Source organism: Montipora capricornis, chromosome 14, assembly GCF_036669925.1.
Source record: "Montipora capricornis isolate CH-2021 chromosome 14, ASM3666992v2, whole genome shotgun sequence".
Classification (NCBI taxonomy): domain Eukaryota; kingdom Metazoa; phylum Cnidaria; class Anthozoa; order Scleractinia; family Acroporidae; genus Montipora; species Montipora capricornis.
This window is the reverse complement of record NC_090896.1, coordinates 50,091,618-50,110,037: the sequence shown is the minus strand read 5'-3', so window position 1 is coordinate 50,110,037 and position 18,420 is coordinate 50,091,618. Positions and strand designations below refer to the sequence as shown.

The 18,420-nt window shown below is 42.0% G+C and overlaps 1 protein-coding gene across 1 annotated transcript; it reads left to right on the top strand.

Moving 5' to 3' along the window:
- The first annotated feature begins 9,777 nt into the window (after positions 1-9,777).
- LOC138032081 (uncharacterized) lies at positions 9,778-13,853 on the top strand. The gene is made up of 5 exons (XM_068879668.1): positions 9,778-10,273; positions 10,996-11,302; positions 12,705-12,809; positions 12,922-13,055; positions 13,259-13,853. The coding sequence occupies exons 1-5, from the start codon at positions 10,086-10,088 to the stop codon at positions 13,851-13,853; spliced, it is 1,329 nt and encodes a 442-aa protein (XP_068735769.1). The 5' UTR covers positions 9,778-10,085.
- Positions 13,854-18,420: the final 4,567 nt, after the last annotated feature.

Sequence of the window (18,420 nt, the reverse complement as noted above, 5' to 3'; positions counted from 1 at the left end):
GAGGAGAATTCACTCTTAGATATTGGGAGTGAAAGGGTTAATTAATCAATAGGTTGCTCTTAAATTGTGAGTGGCAAACTCAAACAACAAGTCAATGAATGCATACTCGTCTCCGCTCCCATCCTCTTCTGGATCATCTGATGTTCCTTGTGGCTGTGAGGGTTCCCCTGGAGATGTTTCTTCCCTGCAAAAGGCCGAATAGTACGGGTGAAATTTTGAGATCAAATGGTCCTCCTGATCTCTGCGCGCATTTTTCTCAGGCAAGCGACGTTATAAATAAGTCAACCATGAGTTTAAAAAATGTGTACCTGGCCTCGGTGTCCAGAAATTCGCTTTCTATTCGGCGACGCTTAGATGGTTTGCTCCCTCCTCTTCCCTTTCCTCTTTTGTGGGACGGCATGGCCTAATTGAAACTAACAGTATCACGGTCGGTGTGAGAATGGATCACCTTTTACGAGTGAGAGGTTAAATTGGCGGCGTCGGTGCTTTTTAGGTGCGGTTCGTCTTTTGGCAGAAATTCATGTTGGGTCAAAAAACAGCCGGCTAATTTCTTTTAACCATGCGAGGGTAATTTTAATCGTCTCGCGCTTAGCAAGCGGGCGCCTCAATTTACAGCGCTTCTAATGGTTATGGACCGCAATGGCAAGTCGCGAACAACACTCTTGTTTTCCGTTTCATCGTTTTATTTGTTCGTCTACAGAAAAAAGGCGTTTAAAGACTGAAAAACTCTTCTCTTGGCTTCTCCATTTTGGCTAACTGACTTCCGGTGCGGCTCAATGTTTACGTCTGCTGCCTTTAATTGAATTAGGCGCCTTTTGTTCCCATCGCGAAATTGTTCATAGGAACAATGGAGAGATGATTGACAGGTTAATTGCCGCAAATAACCGGAAGACAAACGTGGTGTCGGGGAAGAGCGTTTTGTCTACGCCGAAGAGGAGCACGTTTTTCTGCTCCGAATTGCTAGTGCAGGGCAAGGAAAAAGGTTTGCGTGCGTGCGGGCCATTCGTAGATCGTGGAGAAACCTTTCCATCCAAAATCCTCTCCTATTTGCCAGACTGGGACGAATGCAAATATGCGCGCTTTACTTTTAGGCCGTGAAGCCGCATACTTGACACGTCCATCACACGGTGCGCGGCAAGAGCTCAAAAGAAAATTTCCATCGTTACTTTCCTCGCCGACAATGGTGGCTTGTAGTTGCTGAATTGCATTGCGCAGTTACAATAAATATGGAATTTAACTGCAAGCGTGCGAGAATATCAGTCTTCCCTTATATGTACCTCCAAACTCAAAATTGCTACGCATAACTTCGACTAGATCCCGTTCACAGAGTCCTGGAGTGGTATCATATGTTTGGAGAAATCTTCGGTCCGCAAAGAGAACACGTCCCTTATTAACCGTTAGGAAAGGCTTCTCTCTCACAGATAAGACAACTTCTTTATACACGCTATTTCCACTCAGCTAAATTAGATCTGAACTATCAACTAACAACCTAACTACAGTTACGAAAGAATAAATTTTAAAACAATGAAAAGGTGTAGTCTTCGGGTTCCGTGTTGAAATTACGCTATAAAAGCATCTGAAAAAAAAAGACTCTGGCGTCTCAATTTTTTGTCTTAACGTCGTTTAAGCAAGTAGCTGGGCGTAGCTGAAGAGTTAACCCGGATTCCACAACTGTGCTCCACTATAGAAAGGGCTTCTTTCCAAATAATCAGCCCGGTTGTGGAGGCACCAATTGGTTTCAGTCAGCCATTTTGGTGCGGTTTATGACTATGCGGGAAAACTGAGCAGATCTTAACAAGTGTTACGGAACTACAAATAGAATATTGAGGGCAACCACGCATTTTTCAGAGATATTTGTTCAACCACCGTTGAAAAAAAAAAAAAGGTGGTTAAAATGCTAAGCAATGCATGGCCTTCCATCTCCAAATTGAAGCTTAATTGTCTGAAAAATACATGGTTGCGCCCAATTTTCTTTTCGGATCGCAAGAGCACTTGCTGCTAAGGACTGCTTAAACGGCTGAACAAAGGCTGATATAGGCTTGGGTTTATTGGTGGTGATTAGTACATCCAAGAGGAAGTCTGTGACGACAAGAGCTTAAATCTCCAAGTGCTAAATAACGCGTGACAACAGAAACACTCTTGGTGGTTACAATTGACAGAAATTTAAGTTAAACATTTGATAACCGTGTGGATGGTTCAAGTAAAAAGCTAGCTCGAAGCGGGATTGGTGCACTTGAGAGTATCACAAACCTGAGGAAAGCCCCCCCCCCCCCCACCCCCCATCCTTCTATAACTCCGTGGATAGAGCACAGTTTGTGGTTCCCGTTCGTCTGAAGACATTCATAACATATCTAAGTTGCAGTAGAGAGTCACATAACTTTTGGGTTTTTGTGATAGTGATCTTACGGACGGTGCGTACTAATTCAAAGGTATTTTTGCGCGGTTTACTGAATATGCGGGAAAAGCAGATCTTAACAGAAAGAAAATTGGGGGTAGCCACACCTTTTTCGAAGTTGATTAATCAACAATATTTGTAAAAAAAAAGAGCTTTCAAATACAAAGCAATGTACGGCGTTATTTTGCAAATTGAAGCTTTCTTATCTCCGAACAAATGCGTGGTTTTCTTTTTGGATACCAAGAGCACTTGTCAAGTTCTGCTTTCTCCGCCTAGTTTTGAACGGCGCAAAAAAATATCGCTGTATTAATAAGCACCACCCATAGGAAATCCGAGTATTTCGAGTTGCGCAGAACATATGCGCAATATCATCGACGGGTTTAGTTGTGCTTGGCTTGTTAGCTCAGTGCCGAGGGAAGCCAAGTGGCTTATGAACAAAGCCGTCGTAAAATAATACCAATATGGTATTAAAGAAACGAACATCTAGATATGTCAAGTTAAGCTATGATGCTCGCAGTTTTTGGACGCGATATTTAGCAATTGCATACGGACATCGGAAAAATTCCAAGACTTCAACGGGATTGGAACCCGTGGCCTCGCGACACCGCTGCGACGCTCAAACCAACTTGAGCTATGAACCCACTGACGTTGGGTGAGAACTGCGGATATGAAATCAAGTTAAGCTGGGATCCTCGCAGTTATGAACGCAATTTCTTAACTTGATTTTATATCCGCAGTTCTAGATATGATCCATTTCATGAATCATTTCATCGTTGACCTAGATATCTTATTTTGCATTTATTCAAAAAGGGAAAAAAAGAAAGACAGGACCAGAACAAACAAGAGAAAAGAAACAATTATGAACAAATATGTAGCTCCGCTTGTAGAGATTGTGATTAACTAACTGATGGTATCTTCCCAGTCTTACTAAACAAACCAAAATTGCGCAGTTACAATAAATATGGAATTTAACTGCAAGCGTGCGAGAATATCAGTCTTCCCTTATATGTACCTCCAAACTCAAAATTGCTACGCATAACTTCGACTAGATCCCGTTCACAGAGTCCTGGAGTGGTATCATATGTTTGGAGAAATCTTCGGTCCGCAAAGAGAACACGTCCCTTATTAACCGTTAGGAAAGGCTTCTCTCTCACAGATAAGACAACTTCTTCATACACGCCATTTCCACTCAGCTAAATTAGATCTGAACTATCAACTAACAACCTAACTACAGTTACGAAAGAATAAATTTTAAAACAATGAAAAGGTGTAGTCTTCGGGTTCCGTGTTGAAATTACGCTATAAAAGCATCTGAAAAAAAAAGACTCTGGCGTCTCAATTTTTTGTCTTAACGTCGTTTAAGCAAGTAGCTGGGCGTAGCTGAAGAGTTAACCCGGATTCCACAACTGTGCTCCACTATAGAAAGGGCTTCTTTCCAAATAATCAGCCCGGTTGTGGAGGCACCAATTGGTTTCAGTCAGCCATTTTGGTGCGGTTTATGACTATGCGGGAAAACTGAGCAGATCTTAACAAGTGTTACGGAACTCCAAATAGAAAATTGAGGGCAACCACGCATTTTTCAGAGATAATTGATCAACCACCGTTGAAAAAAAAAAAAAGGTGGTTAAAATGCTAAGCAATGCATGGCCTTCCATCTCCAAATTGAAGCTTAATTGTCTGAAAAATACATGGTTGCGCCCAATTTTCTTTTCGGATCGCAAGAGCACTTGCTGCTAAGGACTGCTTAAACGGCTGAACAAAGGCTGATATAGGCTTGGGTTTATTGGTGGTGATTAGTACATCCAAGAGGAAGTCTGTGACGACAAGAGCTTAAATCTCCAAGTGCTAAATAACGCGTGACAACAGAAACACTCTTGGTGGTTACAATTGACAGAAATTTAAGTTAAACATTTGATAACCGTGTGGATGGTTCAAGTAAAAAGCTAGCTCGAAGCGGGATTGGTGCACTTGAGAGTATCACAAACCTGAGGAAACCCCCCCCCCCCCCATCCTTCTATAACTCCGTGGATAGAGCACAGTTTGTGGTTCCCGTTCGTCTGAAGACATTCATAACATATCTAAGTTGCAGTAGAGAGTCACATAACTTTTGGGTTTTTGTGATAGTGATCTTACGGACGGTGCGTACTAATTCAAAGGTATTTTTGCGCGGTTTACTGAATATGCGGGAAAAGCAGATCTTAACAGAAAGAAAATTGGGGGTAACCACACCTTTTTCGAAGTTGATTAATCAACAATATTTGTAAAAAAAAAGAGCTTTCAAATACAAAGCAATGTACGGCGTTATTTTGCAAATTGAAGCTTTCTTATCTCCGAACAAATGCGTGGTTTTCTTTTTGGATACCAAGAGCACTTGTCAAGTTCTGCTTTCTCCGCCTAGTTTTGAACGGCGCAAAAAAATATCGCTGTATTAATAAGCACCACCCATAGGAAATCCGAGTATTTCGAGTTGCGCAGAACATATGCGCAATATCATCGACGGGTTTAGTTGTGCTTGGCTTGTTAGCTCAGTGCCGAGGGAAGCCAAGTGGCTTATGAACAAAGCCGTCGTAAAATAATACCAATATGGTATTAAAGAAACGAACATCTAGATATGTCAAGTTAAGCTATGATGCTCGCAGTTTTTGGACGCGATATTTAGCAATTGCATACGGACATCGGAAAAATTCCAAGACTTCAACGGGATTGGAACCCGTGGCCTCGCGACACCGCTGCGACGCTCAAACCAACTTGAGCTATGAACCCACTGACGTTGGGTGAGAACTGCGGATATGAAATCAAGTTAAGCTGGGATCCTCGCAGTTATGAACGCAATTTCTTAACTTGATTTTATATCCGCAGTTCTAGATATGATCCATTTCATGAATCATTTCATCGTTGACCTAGATATCTTATTTTGCATTTATTCAAAAAGGGAAAAAAAGAAAGACAGGACCAGAACAAACAAGAGAAAAGAAACAATTATGAACAAATATGTAGCTCCGCTTGTAGAGATTGTGATTAACTAACTGATGGTATCTTCCCAGTCTTACTAAACAAACCAAAATTTTCGCTCTTTTGTATGTCCAGACTTGACGAGTTGAAGAATTTTGGACCTTGGAACCGAATTGAGAAGTGTCGAATTTGAGTTCGACAAGGAAATATGTAAAGACAATTTGGATTTTTTTTGTGTTGTATTAGTGGATCTGACTAGTAAGAGAGAGAGAAAACATCTCTTGATCGAACAAAAAGTGGGAAGTAAACCTCTCTCCAAAAGATACATGAATTTACCTATCTGGCCTCGGTTGTTCAAAAGCTAGTGGATAACGCTATCCGAGAAAGAAAAGAATGTGCGTTTCACTTCGTTTCACTTTGGCGATTTTGCCTGGTGCCATGAAGCGTTACCGGCATCTCAGATTTAATAGCACAAAAAAAGATAATCATTACGAAAATAATAATAATAATAATAATAAAATAAGTAAAGGAATAAAATGGTGATGGACACTAATTCACATGAAGTTGGGTAATTAACGAAACAAACGACTCAAATACTGTACTTGGATTATCAATCTCGAAAACGGTCAATTAATTAAGGCGACGCTTTTCTTCCGAACAAAAGAAATGCGTTTCACTTTAGCGATCGTGGTCCCAAGGGGACCTCAGATTGAATAGCACAATGAAAGATATTCATTTCCCCCCAAAAACAAAACTGTTATGGACACCAATTCACATCGCGACATTGCAGCTAATCAACGAGAGAAGCCATACACCTATTCGAACTAAAGGTGGTGACTCGAGATGGGTGAATTAAATCCACGCTTTCCTACAGAAGAAAAAAAAAAATCATTGCGCCTTTTCCCCCGGGGATACGAGAGAACTGATTGCTACTCAAGTTTCCATGACGACCTTGCCATCTCATCGCCCGCGCGCGGCGTGCTTCCGGTTCATTTGTCGCATCTGAAGATCAGAGTCGCACACGTTCTGTCATGGCCGGGAGAAAAAATATCGCCGTGGTGGAGTACGATATCACTTCTAGCGAAGACAATCTAAGCGAGGTCGACTCACAGGGGCGCACCTCTTTTGTGCTAAGTTCGAGTAAGTTGTCGTCGCCGCTGCTAGGCGACTTCGTTGCGGCATGCAGTGCCAAAGAGTCGGGCGAAACCCAAGATTTCGTGGAGGCCGCGAGTGGCTCGGAGAAAAGCAACAGCGAGGAACCGAGTTCCTCTGGTGGCGATTATTCTTCTTCTCCTTCTTCTTCTTCTTCTTCTTCTTCTTCTTCTTCTTCTTCTTCTTCTTCTTCTTCTTCTTCGCAGGCAAAAGGCACACAGCCTGTGAAAAAAGCTCCTCGCCTGTCCAAGGCAGAGAAAGATGCAGGTGAGGGACCGAGTTGGCGTTCTGAATATTCCGATTCCTCCCGTTCTGGTTCTTCTTCTTCGGCTTCGGAGGAGGAAGAGGAAAAAGTCAAGGGCGGCAGTCAGCCTACGGAGAAAGCTGATCGCCCGGTGGTCCCAGCGGGCGCTTCGAAGCGCAAGTCGTACGCTCTAAAACTGGAACAACTGCCGCCAGACCTGCGCAAGCTGTTGGGAAAATGCAGGTCCTTCTTTACAAGAGAGCATTCCCTGGAGAGAGCGGGCCCCAAGGTTTCGAAGAGCACCTTCGACAGAAACCAAGAGAGAATCTTGAGTAAGTCGCCTCTACAGTTTCCCTGGGCAGGGTTTCATTTCTCGCTACGCGCGCAATCTTTGCGCATTTGCCGGAAGACGGCGCGCGAGCACCGTCCTTCTCTCTAGAACGCACGCGGCACAGCAAGAGCTAACTGTTGTTTTTCACTACTTTCCCTTCACAGGTTTTCTGGGTTTCGCGCAAGTGAATGGCCACGATTTGTCGTGCAAGATTCTGGAGAGCATCGCCACCATTGAGACATACCTGGATTATTTGCGGGTGAGTCCCTAATGGTCTTTCTAGCTTTTTTTCAGGGGCACCCAACGACAATCTTCGGTGAAATATGCGAGTTCGGGAGGTTCAAACTGTTCTACTAAGCATTTCGGTTGCACGTTGCCAACTTGCTACAGATTTCTTTACTAAAACATCACCTAAAAGATTCGTTGTCGCAAGGGATATCTTTTGCTAGCAGTTTCGGATGAGCAAATGGTTGGGTTGGAAGTTCTTAGAAGCTGAAGTAACGTTCAGCTAGCAATTTCTTAAGATGAACGTATCATTCCCTACAATATTCGGACACTTCAATTTGGAGCTAAGATATGCGAACAGATCAACATTTTTCTAGGTGATCACAACATCTCTTCAGATAGTCGGAGGCCAGAAATTGTCTGACAAAGGCCTTTGGCTTAATTAATTGGCTCGCTGGGTGCCCTTGTGTGTCTCTTTTTCTGGGTTTTGTGGTTCTGACGGCCTCGTGCCGATCGCTTTTCCTTGGCGCGCTCGGCTCCGATTTTCGCCCCTTTAAATGAATGGCCGAACCACACCCGACCGCAAGACCACTAGCTCCCAGTGCCGCTCTTCCGAGAGCGTGCTCGGAATGTCGCGAAGAAGTGTTTTGCTTTGTTTATCTCGCTTCTTAACTCTGACACAAGCTCGATGATCGGTCCAAGTTGGCTCAAGACCAATGCGATTCGTTGAAGGAAGTGGGAGTAAGTGTGATTTTTGGTAGTTTTCCTTGGTTTTTCGTCATGCTCGGGCCTGGTCATGTGATTGGCCGCCATCTTGATCTATCTGAAAATTATGCTAGGAACTGTTCGAGTGAGATTATTATACATTGGTGTCAGCAGCTCGATTTGCATTGGCTGTTAAGCACGCAGCGAATTCTTGCTTGCTCTAGCTACAGACAATAGATGACTTGTTTAAGCAAGAGAGGACCTCTTTTGCCATGTTTCCCATAACCTCATATGCATCTGAGCACTCGGGAGAGTTGGGAGAATGGGAGAGAGTTATGCAAACCCGATACCCGCAGGGTGGGTCTCGGGTTTGCATAATTGTCTCCCATTCTCCCAACTTCGGATGAGGCTATGGCAACCAGGCGAAAAAAGTCCTGTGTTACTTTTATGAAATATTTCTCAAAGATAATTCAACCAATGGAAGAAGTCTGACAATGCACAACCTATCAACATTCGTGCAATTTATGCCGTACTCTCGTCCAAACACAGCTATTGACCAATGAAAGTGCGCGTACTATCCTAATTGTTTTATATGGCGTTAATTGCTCAATGCTTAAAGAGGACGCATCGACTCTCTGTGACTCTGAGTCTTGCGCCTAAGCGCTCGTCAGACAGAACTTTATTCAACTAAGAACATACCTTCTTATATACAAATGAGATAAGTAGCCAATTAATTCACTAGTGTGATGATCTGATCTACGTGTGAGATAAAGATTCTATAGAGCCATTGTTGGCCGCCTTTATTAAACAAAAGAACAGAACTCATTTCTAAATGCCGCCACAAGAATAACTTTTACTTGGCAAATTTCACAAGCCGCCGACAATAGCTCTATAGAATCTTTATTTCACACGTAGATCAGATCATCACACTAGTGAATTAATTAGCTTCTTATCTAATATGTATATAAGAAGGTATGTTCTTCTTAGTTGAATGAAGTTCTGTCTGACAAACGCTTGGGCGCGATAGTCTGCAGTAGACTCTTTAATCCTTCAACTTTGGAAGTTTATTTGTATTTTTCTTCCACATATACTTTGCTCTACTACTTCTATGTATCGAGCACTGTTTTACGAGAATCAAGTTTCACACTTGTGTGTGTGTGTGTGTGGGGTAGGAGTGACGTCATACCTACAGACAATAGTTTTATGCATGCATGCACCCAGAAGTGACGGCACCTAATACCCTTAAACCAGCAGGTTGATCAGAGTTGTCGGGTGGGAGCTCAGCTCAGCAATATGCGTAATAAAACAATCATTGGATTCGGGTTTTAGCGTGGTAGGGATAATTATCATGGCCTGGAGATTGTGTCATGGGCCTGAGCCTCCGGCCTCGGCAGATAACGCAAACTCTGGCCTCGATAATTAGCGCTACCGTGTGAAAACCAAACCCAAAAATTGTTACTTATTCGTGCGTGGAGTGAAGAGGCAATCTTGCTTGCATGTCCCAAAATATTGCTGCATCGACCCTCGGCAAATTGTTGCACGCTTTCGTTGGTGACGAGTGACCAAAATTTTATATATTTGTTATTCAATTAATAGATTTTTTTTTTTTTTATATCAAGTTTTCGCAGCAAGATAGCGAAAAACAAACCAAAAAACATATGCATAATTTAGGCCCGACTGCAATCTTCTGGACAGATTATTCGTTTGGACATCGTCTTAAATGGAATGCGTTCATTCAGTGTCCTTTAAGTTGAGAAGTGCAAGGGCCACGATAATCGTGGCAATGACAAGGATAAAACTTCATCATTGTGGCAAGAATGTTTTTAGTATTACTATTAGTATTAGTATTGCTATTATTGTAGTTGTTATTATAATTGTTATTATTATTATTATTATTATTATTATTATTATTATTGCCTCCTTTTGAATTTTCTCATACTGCCCTATTTTCTGCACTCCAGGTGCAGAAAATTGAACTGGTAGCACACAAGTTGTCCTAACCCTAACCCGAACCCTAAACCGATCGACAACCTTAACCCCTCCTTTCTCTTCAGGGTGAGAGAGAGCTCAGCCGAAGCACCATGGCCAACCACCTGGGCGCTCTCATGTGCCCCCTGAAGTACATTTACCGGGCCCACGCGCCCAAATACCGGGGAGTGAAAATCATCAAGCAACTGAGAAAGGCCTCGACCGAACTCGAGCACCAGGGACACAGAGACGAGCCCAAGACGCGAGAGGAACTACAATCGCTGAATCGCTGGCTGGACTGGTGAGTGAAAAATCGTGAGAGTGACGACACCTGACAGCTGATATGGACCTACTGTAATAAAATTAACAATACGTGCATATGGTAGTGTATTTGTCGCAAACATAAACATGTATCAATAACAAGAGAAATCTGAATGTTTATTGTAAACTAAAGAGCTGTCTTTTGCAAATGTGACATTCATAACAGTATGCTTGAACTGCTTCAGTCGATTTTTAAAGCCTGTTGGATGAGAAAAAGATCTTACACTATCAGACAGGGAATTCCAGGCAATCGCAGCCCGGTGTACAAAGGAATTACGACCGAGCTCAGTGTTTGGCCTATTAACTAAAATATTTCGAGATTTCCTAAGATTATGGCTCTTACAGCCCCTAACAGCTGATGAATTTACTTCCTCTAAACCTAAGTTATAAGAAGCCTTATGAGTGACAATTAAAATACGAAATTTATAAAAATAGTCAAGAGGGACCCCTCCCCATTCCCTCTCCAACCCTCAAAAACAAAACAAGAGAAGAGAAAAGAACAAGTTCTCTGTTCGCTTACGTTGCGTCCCTTGATGGACAATAACAATAATAATCGTATTGCTCATATCATCGTCATCACCATAAGGTTATGAAAATGTAGGCGTGTGTAAGTGAATCAGCTATTTGTCATGGGTCAATGTATGCTGCCCTAGAAAACCTTTGCAGCTCTTTGATTGTAATGATTATTTGTCCCTTCGGTAGGGAAGAGGTGCTCGAAGCCTGCAGGGTGCAGCGGACGCGATTCGAGGTGGCCAGGGGCAGGAAGCAGCGAGCCCGGGAAGCGGCCGACCTGTTGCTGGTGTCGCTGTACTGTCACATTCCCCCCTCGCGTGGCCTCGAGATGAGGACCTTGGAGTTCCTTGAGCATGACCGGCTGGAGTCTCCCTTCTCAGCCAAGGACTTTCGCGGCAGGAACGTGGCGTTGTTGGAGAGCGACGGTTCGGTGAGCGTCCACATCCAGCTCTACAAGACGGCCAAATTCGCCGGCCACGACCAGGTCAAGCTGGAGGTGAGTCAAACTCCTCCTTTAATAATCATGTACTTGGGTCATTCCACAGTATTTCGCACGTTGCGGACACGACGTGTGCACAACTTGCACAAGGCCACGAACACCTACTGTAGTTGTTGCTTAGGACCGACAAATGTTCTGTCAAGTTAAAGATTACACGATTAGCATTTGGACCACTACTCCTGTGTTGGAGACAATTAACACCAGAGAATTCCGAATGTTTGGTACAAATTATTCGTATTGAAATCTCTCTGAACCTTTATGCAAGTCAAGTCAAGTCAAGTCAATTGTTATTGAAACTCACGCAGCATATCAATTATACCATTCGGTGTGGCACACCTGGAACATAGTTCATGCCATGCAAAGTAGTTCATACCCGCTCTAGGTGGGTTGTGTACGTGCTAGCCCGGACTTGAATACCATAACCTAGGGAGGGGTACAATTAAGGCATAGTCATTAAAGCAGTACCTTAATTGGGAAAAACGTGCCTACAAATTTGCGATAATCTTGAGCCAAGTCCATCGAGGCGATTCTTCCAAGTCAAGTTGGAGTCAAAATTAAGCGACACCTAAACACTTGACCGTGGGAACCTCTTGGATGTCTTGCAGTACCTGACATTTTGCCTTTTCACCATCCTTCGACAAAACTCGAAGCAGTTAGCTAAAACCACCAACCATTCTTCAAGAAATGTTTATTGCTAGTTCATTCCACGCGACCAATGGCCTTTTCAGTTCAATTCTTATTTGGCAAACATCCATGATGATCATGCGTGCGACAAACACTCACCCAACCTAGTAGGCTGCTTGTATATTGCTTGATTGGATCCAAAAACTTGCCTAAGTATCTTTCCTTAGAAATCAACTACCGAAGCCTTCACATTATGATTACCTTCCCATCTCTTTATTTAAAAGGACAACTTGTGTGCTACCAGTTCAATTTTCTTCCTCTTCTCTTCATCATCACGATGAGTATTGTCGTCGTTTACACTATCCTTATCATTATCGTTCTATTGTCAGTAGTAGCATGTAACTATACTGCTTGAACTGGGCAGTCATTGGACTAACCACTGCCTGTCGCCGCTCAGCAAAGCATCCCACACCACTGTTCGACGCGCGCCTGCCAAGGAGGGGGGAGGGCCTACTACTGCAACAGTTTGCCGTCTGCCTCGGAGCCTCTCTCTGACTTCGACGGCTCTTTCAAATTCTTGCAGTCTCTAACATTGATCACAAGAAGCCTTCATCATTGTGGCAAGAATGTTTTTACTATTACTATTAGTATTAGTATTGCTATTATTGTGCTTGTTATTATAATTAGTATTATTATTATTATTATTATTATTATTATTATTATTATTCTGGCCTCCTTTTGAAATTTCTCACACTGCTCTATTTCTGCACTCCAGGTCAACTCCGAACTGTGCAAGTTTATCAAGCAATTCATCAAAGAATTCCACCAGGAGCACGTCACTCCTGACACGGCCCAAGCCCACAGCTCTTATCTATTTCTGGTGAGTTCCCATTATTGACTATTTTGAACATCCCACATATATACGAACAAAAGACACTGTACTAACTAGAAATGTTCTCTCTCTCTCTCTTGCTCTCTCTCTCTATTTCTAGAATGCAAGAGGACAGCCTTTCAGCGCTACTGGCTTCTCAAAACACATCCAAGGAATATTTTGCAAGCTCACTGGAACTCCCATTGGCATTAATGTCTTAAGATCATCTTTTATAACCTGGGCATACAGTTCAAGGTGGGTTAATCTGAATCCTTGCGATGCTTTTATTTATTTCAGGCTCATTTTTGCATTTGCTCCTCATACTTTTTTTACACACTGGCAATTTCTTTTTTTTTTAAATCATCATTTCAAATCTTCCCCAAGACAAGACCTTTCTAACCGAAAATTGATACTTCTTTCAACACACTAACATCTTCTTTCTTTCTGCTTGCCTGCAGTCACTGTGATGACACCATGAAGGATAGTCTTGCGGCTGCCTTGCGCCATTCACGACTATCTGCGCAGACCACATATGACCGTAGGACCGCCCTGGAGAAAAAGAACGCTGCTGTCGCATTGGCACAGCAAAAGGCCGAGTCTGTCATGGGACAAGCAGGAGGAGAAGAAGAAGAAGGAGGAGGAGGAGGAGGAGGAGGAGGAGGAGAAGAAGAAGAAGAAGAAGAAGAAGAAGAAGAAGAAGAAGAAGAAGAAGAAGTAGAAGTAGGAAGAGAAAAAGAAGACAAACTTCATGCTCGACAGTTTGTGGGCCTGGTAGAGACTGGTAGCACATTGAAGGCTCCCCGTGTTTTGATTGGACGCGTGCATGCCTTTTTGCCGAGGAAACAGGTCTCCCTGTTGTGGTACAAACACGAGGGACGTTCTAGCTATGGTCTTCACCTGGATGGAAAACAGTGGATTGAGGACATCAACTCACTCATTCCTGTCAAGGTGCGACCGGTGATGCGCAAATACGCAAAGGAACATGCTTATCATCTGTGCACAAGCCTCAGGACAATACACGAGGCCGTCCATGGCCATTCCTCTAAGAGTTAGGGTTTGGGTTTGCTTTCTCAAAGACATTAAAACCTAATAATTCTTACATTTCAACAGTTTATTCTTAAAGAGCTACTGTGACCAAACAATCAAATTTCATTTTCCTTGGAATTTCAAAACTGTTAACTAAACAGAAAGTGACCCAAGTTTTAAGCCTTTATTTCAAAAAGAAACCTGTTTATTTTAACTGGAATTTTCCTACTTAATGGGCCGCCATTACTAACTTTTAAATCTTGAGGGAGCTGGATGGAGGAGAAAATGATGTCTAAGAGTTGATAGTTTCAGAATGCAATGCATGCGTACGCGGCTCAATTAATATGCAGCACAGGAGTTTCAGGCTTTCAGACTTTGAAACTTGTGTTTTGCATATATAATACTTTGTGTATGCGCTGAAATTTTTGAGCTATTGAGAGTCAGTGATGTCACTTTTCCCTAGATCCAACCCTCTGATGTCCAATCGGTCAGTTTTGAACATGAGAAATGGCGCACCTTGAAATACAAAACTTAAACTCAAGTCAAACAGCCTTTTGAGAAAAATCCAAGCTCAACATTTTGCCAGGCAAGTGTTGAGCAATCACACTTTCAAACTCTAAAGAAAAAATGGGAAGTGATTTTGGATCACAGCAGCACTTTAAGCTAGTTAAAAGTCATATTTTCTTTCAATTGTCCTATGGCAAGTTGATCTTTTTCCCATTTTTTTTGGCCTGCAACCTATTTTCTCCTATTTTTTCAAGAAATTCCTATTATTCCCTATTTTTTAGCAGGGGAACATTTTTAAATATTTGAGAAAAATATTCTCCATAAAATTGGCCAATTTTTCAGAAAAAAAAAGAATTTATAGAATTTATAGCCTTTGTAAACCCCAACCGTCTGAAACGTTCTCAGTGTTTTCTCTAAAGACAATTGTATCTATGTCTTTTTATAGTTCACCACTAAATTTTCTCCGATTCTTATTGGTTTAAATTGATCACGTGACGCGATAGTGTTCGTCCGCGGAGAGACACTATCAGCCCATAGTGCCCTTCCGAGGAAAAAACCCGGATGGATAGTAGTCGTCCGCTGAAAAAACAGTTGACAGTTGTATGCTATTCTTTGGCCAATGTACGCTGCAAATTATTGACATTTGTGACAGCCTGTACACATGAATAAATATTTGATTGATCTGCATTAAGTGGGTTTTGACTGTTTCTCAACTGGCGCGCGGAAGAAAATTTAGTGGTGAACAATACAGACAATAGTGTTTATTTGGTAGGTGAAGGACAAGTTTCCTTAGTAACAAGTTTTAACATTCGTTTCTGGGAAGGATTAATGCCATCTTCCCTGTTAGCTATTTAATAACGCATTGGGTTGTGGAACAGACCTGCTGTTGGCTTTGTAGAGTATAGAATTCAAGGAAAACTTTCTATTTTTTGATGACTGTCGTGGCTATTTTCTGAGTGTCATTTGTCACTTGACACCCTGAAGCAAGTAATTCTGACATTTCAACGTTTTTATTCAAAGCTGTATCTCCTGCACAATAATTATCGCAATTTGTAAAGTGCAGGTTGCAGGTCATTGTTTGATCATAACTGAAACAACACAAACCTTGTCCAGAAACCCTAACTTTACGCTGAAACATGATCTAAGCCATAGCATTAGTAAAGGTTTGGCTTGTTTCAGCTATGGTGAAACCATGACCTGCAACCTCCATAAAATATTCTTAGTTTGGCATTTCTGCCAAAGATTACTCTTCATTCCATCAGTCTTTGGATAAAAATTCAAGCTCAAAATTTTGCTAGTCAAGTGTTGAGCAATCACACTTTCAAAATTAAACGGTTGAATTGTTACTTTCTGTGTGCTGTCATTCTCTGGCGAGTACAGGGATGGGTATTTAATCCTCAGTAGATCTCATTATCTGTGAACAAACAAACGAACAAACAACTGTCATTCCAGCGAGCGACGAGCGAATCGTCTTCTCAGATTGCTCAAATGTAAAGCTATTGTTATTGTAATTGACAATTTTTCGCTCAACGAGACATGACTTGTTCGTAATATTTTATTTTATTGAAAACATATCCTGTTCAGTGCAAAGGATAATCATCCCAGTTTTACGAAAACAAAACTACTTTCCCTATGATACTTGAACAAAGGAAATGACGGCTGACCTGGATGCAGAAATCTTTCCATTTTAACCGCAATTCAACGGATATTAATTATTGTCCCGACTGATACGTGTAGCCCAAATTCACAGCATTCGCCATTCTTTCGACTTTGTTGTGAAACAATATGGCGGTTGCTAGGATTTTGATCACGTGAGTTGCACCAACCCTCTTTCAGATAACAGTCTGGGAACCACTCCGTCTTCCGCCATCTTGGAAACACGAAATTTTTGACTTAAAATTATTTCACTTGAAGTCACGGTTGCTCTACCCTACACACTTAGTAACCCTACAGTTGGTGGTCGAAGTTTATTGGGAGGAAGATCTTTGAATGCAAGCGGTGTTGAGTTACAGGCAGCCGTTGTGAATTTAAGCACGTTATAAGACTTTGTATGGAAAATAAAGTAGCATCGATTATGAAGTCTAAAATATGCTCAATTTAACCTTCATTCAATAAAATGAATAAAACCGACTTATCTCTGGTTTATTTTTTTGCATTTCAGTGCTTATTTTATCGTTTCGGGAATTCTGTGTTGTTACAGTTCTAAGACGAAGTCAACGCAGCACTCTAAGATTTCGACCGTAAGCTCGCGTAATCAGCTCAAAGGTCTAAGGAGCCTTGAAAATCCAGCCCAGCCACGATTTTTTCGCGCAAAGTTAAAGCCCTATCATTTGTGAAGCTCAGTGAATGTTTTGTCGTCAAAACCGCACGCACTTGGCTGGAAATGAGCATTTTCTGTTTCCGATTCCATGACAGCTGATGGTCTTGTGCATGGTCACAGAGCCTGGGCCCAAGGTCAAATTGACTCCACTGGATGAGGTATAGTCATTTCATGTACAACACTCTCCTTATCCCCACAGCGGCTTCTCGAACAGCTCCATTGTTACGAGAGGCGCTGTGGGGATGGGGTAAGTGTTGTACATAAAATGTCTCTACCTCATCAGGTGGAGTTAATTTGACCTCGGGCCCAAGCTTCGTGACCATGCACAAGACCATCAGCTGTTAAATTCATCAGCTATCATTGAATCGGAAGCAGAAAATGCTCATTTCCAGCCAAGTGCGTGGGGATTTGACGATGAAATATTCACCAAGTTTCGCAAATGATGGGGCTTTAGCTTTGCGTGAAAAAATCGCGGCTGGGATGGATTTTCGAGGCGCAAACCGCCTCTGAGCTGACTACGTGAGCTTACGGTCGAATTCTTTGGGTGCTGCATTGACTTCGTCTTAGGACAGTGAAAAGACGGATTTCCCGAAACGGTAAGATAAGCACCAAAACGCACAAGAGTACACCAGAGATGAGTCTGTTTTATTCATTTTATTGAATGAAGGTTAAATTGAGCGCTTTTTTTAGGCTTCATAATCGAAGGTATTTTATTTCCAATACAAAGTCGTATAACGCGTTTAAATTCTCAACAGCTGCCTGTAACCCATCACTGCTTACACTCAAACGTCATCTTCCCACTAGTAATTAATTATTACACGCTCTCTAGTGACGCGGACGGCTGCCTATGGTTAGGGCTCGGAAACTATGCACCTCATTACCCTTTATGAGCGTTGTTGCTTGAGGTTGACTTACTTGGTCTCGAGCATTTCCTCCGATTTGCCAGACCATCGTTTTGCACTATAAAAGTATGAAATTAGAAAATAAGTGAAACTAAAGGTGATGGACAATATTTCTGAAAGTATCTTTTATGTTTGTGTTAAGGTTTTTAAAGCTTTATGTAGATTGACGTTGTCTTTAGCAGTTTCTTTGATTTCAACAAGCCATCAGGTGATGGACAATTGAAGTCATTTTTCAAATCCTTCTGTTAAGGACGTTCGCGCCCGTTGCTACTGCGCATTTTTTCACCCATATCACGCACATGTCATGCATTGGAGACCACGAAGGTAAACACGATGCTAAAGGTGAAAACATTTTCCACAAGAATGGAACGTGAAAGCATGTGGCATTATGGGATAGCTGTGGAGCCAAGACTTCTCGGAAATGTCACGCAATGGCGTGACAGTGCAAATAGACAATGGCTTTGAGAACTTTGAAGCGATTTTACTCTCTTGAATGGTCAGTGACCCCCATTTTTCTTTCTGTAGATCACTTCCTTTCCTGATTTTGTCCATTTTAACAAAAAACAAATCTGTACGTGAAAAGTTCTAAACGTTTCGCCTTTTATGCTCTCGTGCGACCGAAGTTCTCTTTCGTAGACTAATGTATCGTCTTTCAAGGTCTATTTCACCTCAGAAAAAGAATTCAGCTGCAAACGTTGTTTAGTTATATTAGTTATGTTGAATTGAGTACGTTTACCTGATCTAAATTTCACTAATGTAGCTTTTTTATTGCTTACAGTTGTAAGCTAAGATCGTCTTAAAATAATGCAAGCGTCTAAAAGTGCACCTTATGATCTCGAAAACGGACACAGTGACCCCCTTTGTT

Excerpts from the sequence above, each read along its gene's own strand:
- LOC138032081 (XM_068879668.1), top strand. The coding sequence starts at position 10,086 with ATGGCCAACCACCTGGGCGCTCTCATGTGCCCCCTGAAGTACATTTAC. Across the intron at positions 12,810-12,921 it reads ACAGCTCTTATCTATTTCTG|AATGCAAGAGGACAGCCTTT; the intron begins GTGAGTTCCCAT and ends CTCTATTTCTAG. Across the intron at positions 13,056-13,258 it reads ACCTGGGCATACAGTTCAAG|TCACTGTGATGACACCATGA; the intron begins GTGGGTTAATCT and ends GCTTGCCTGCAG.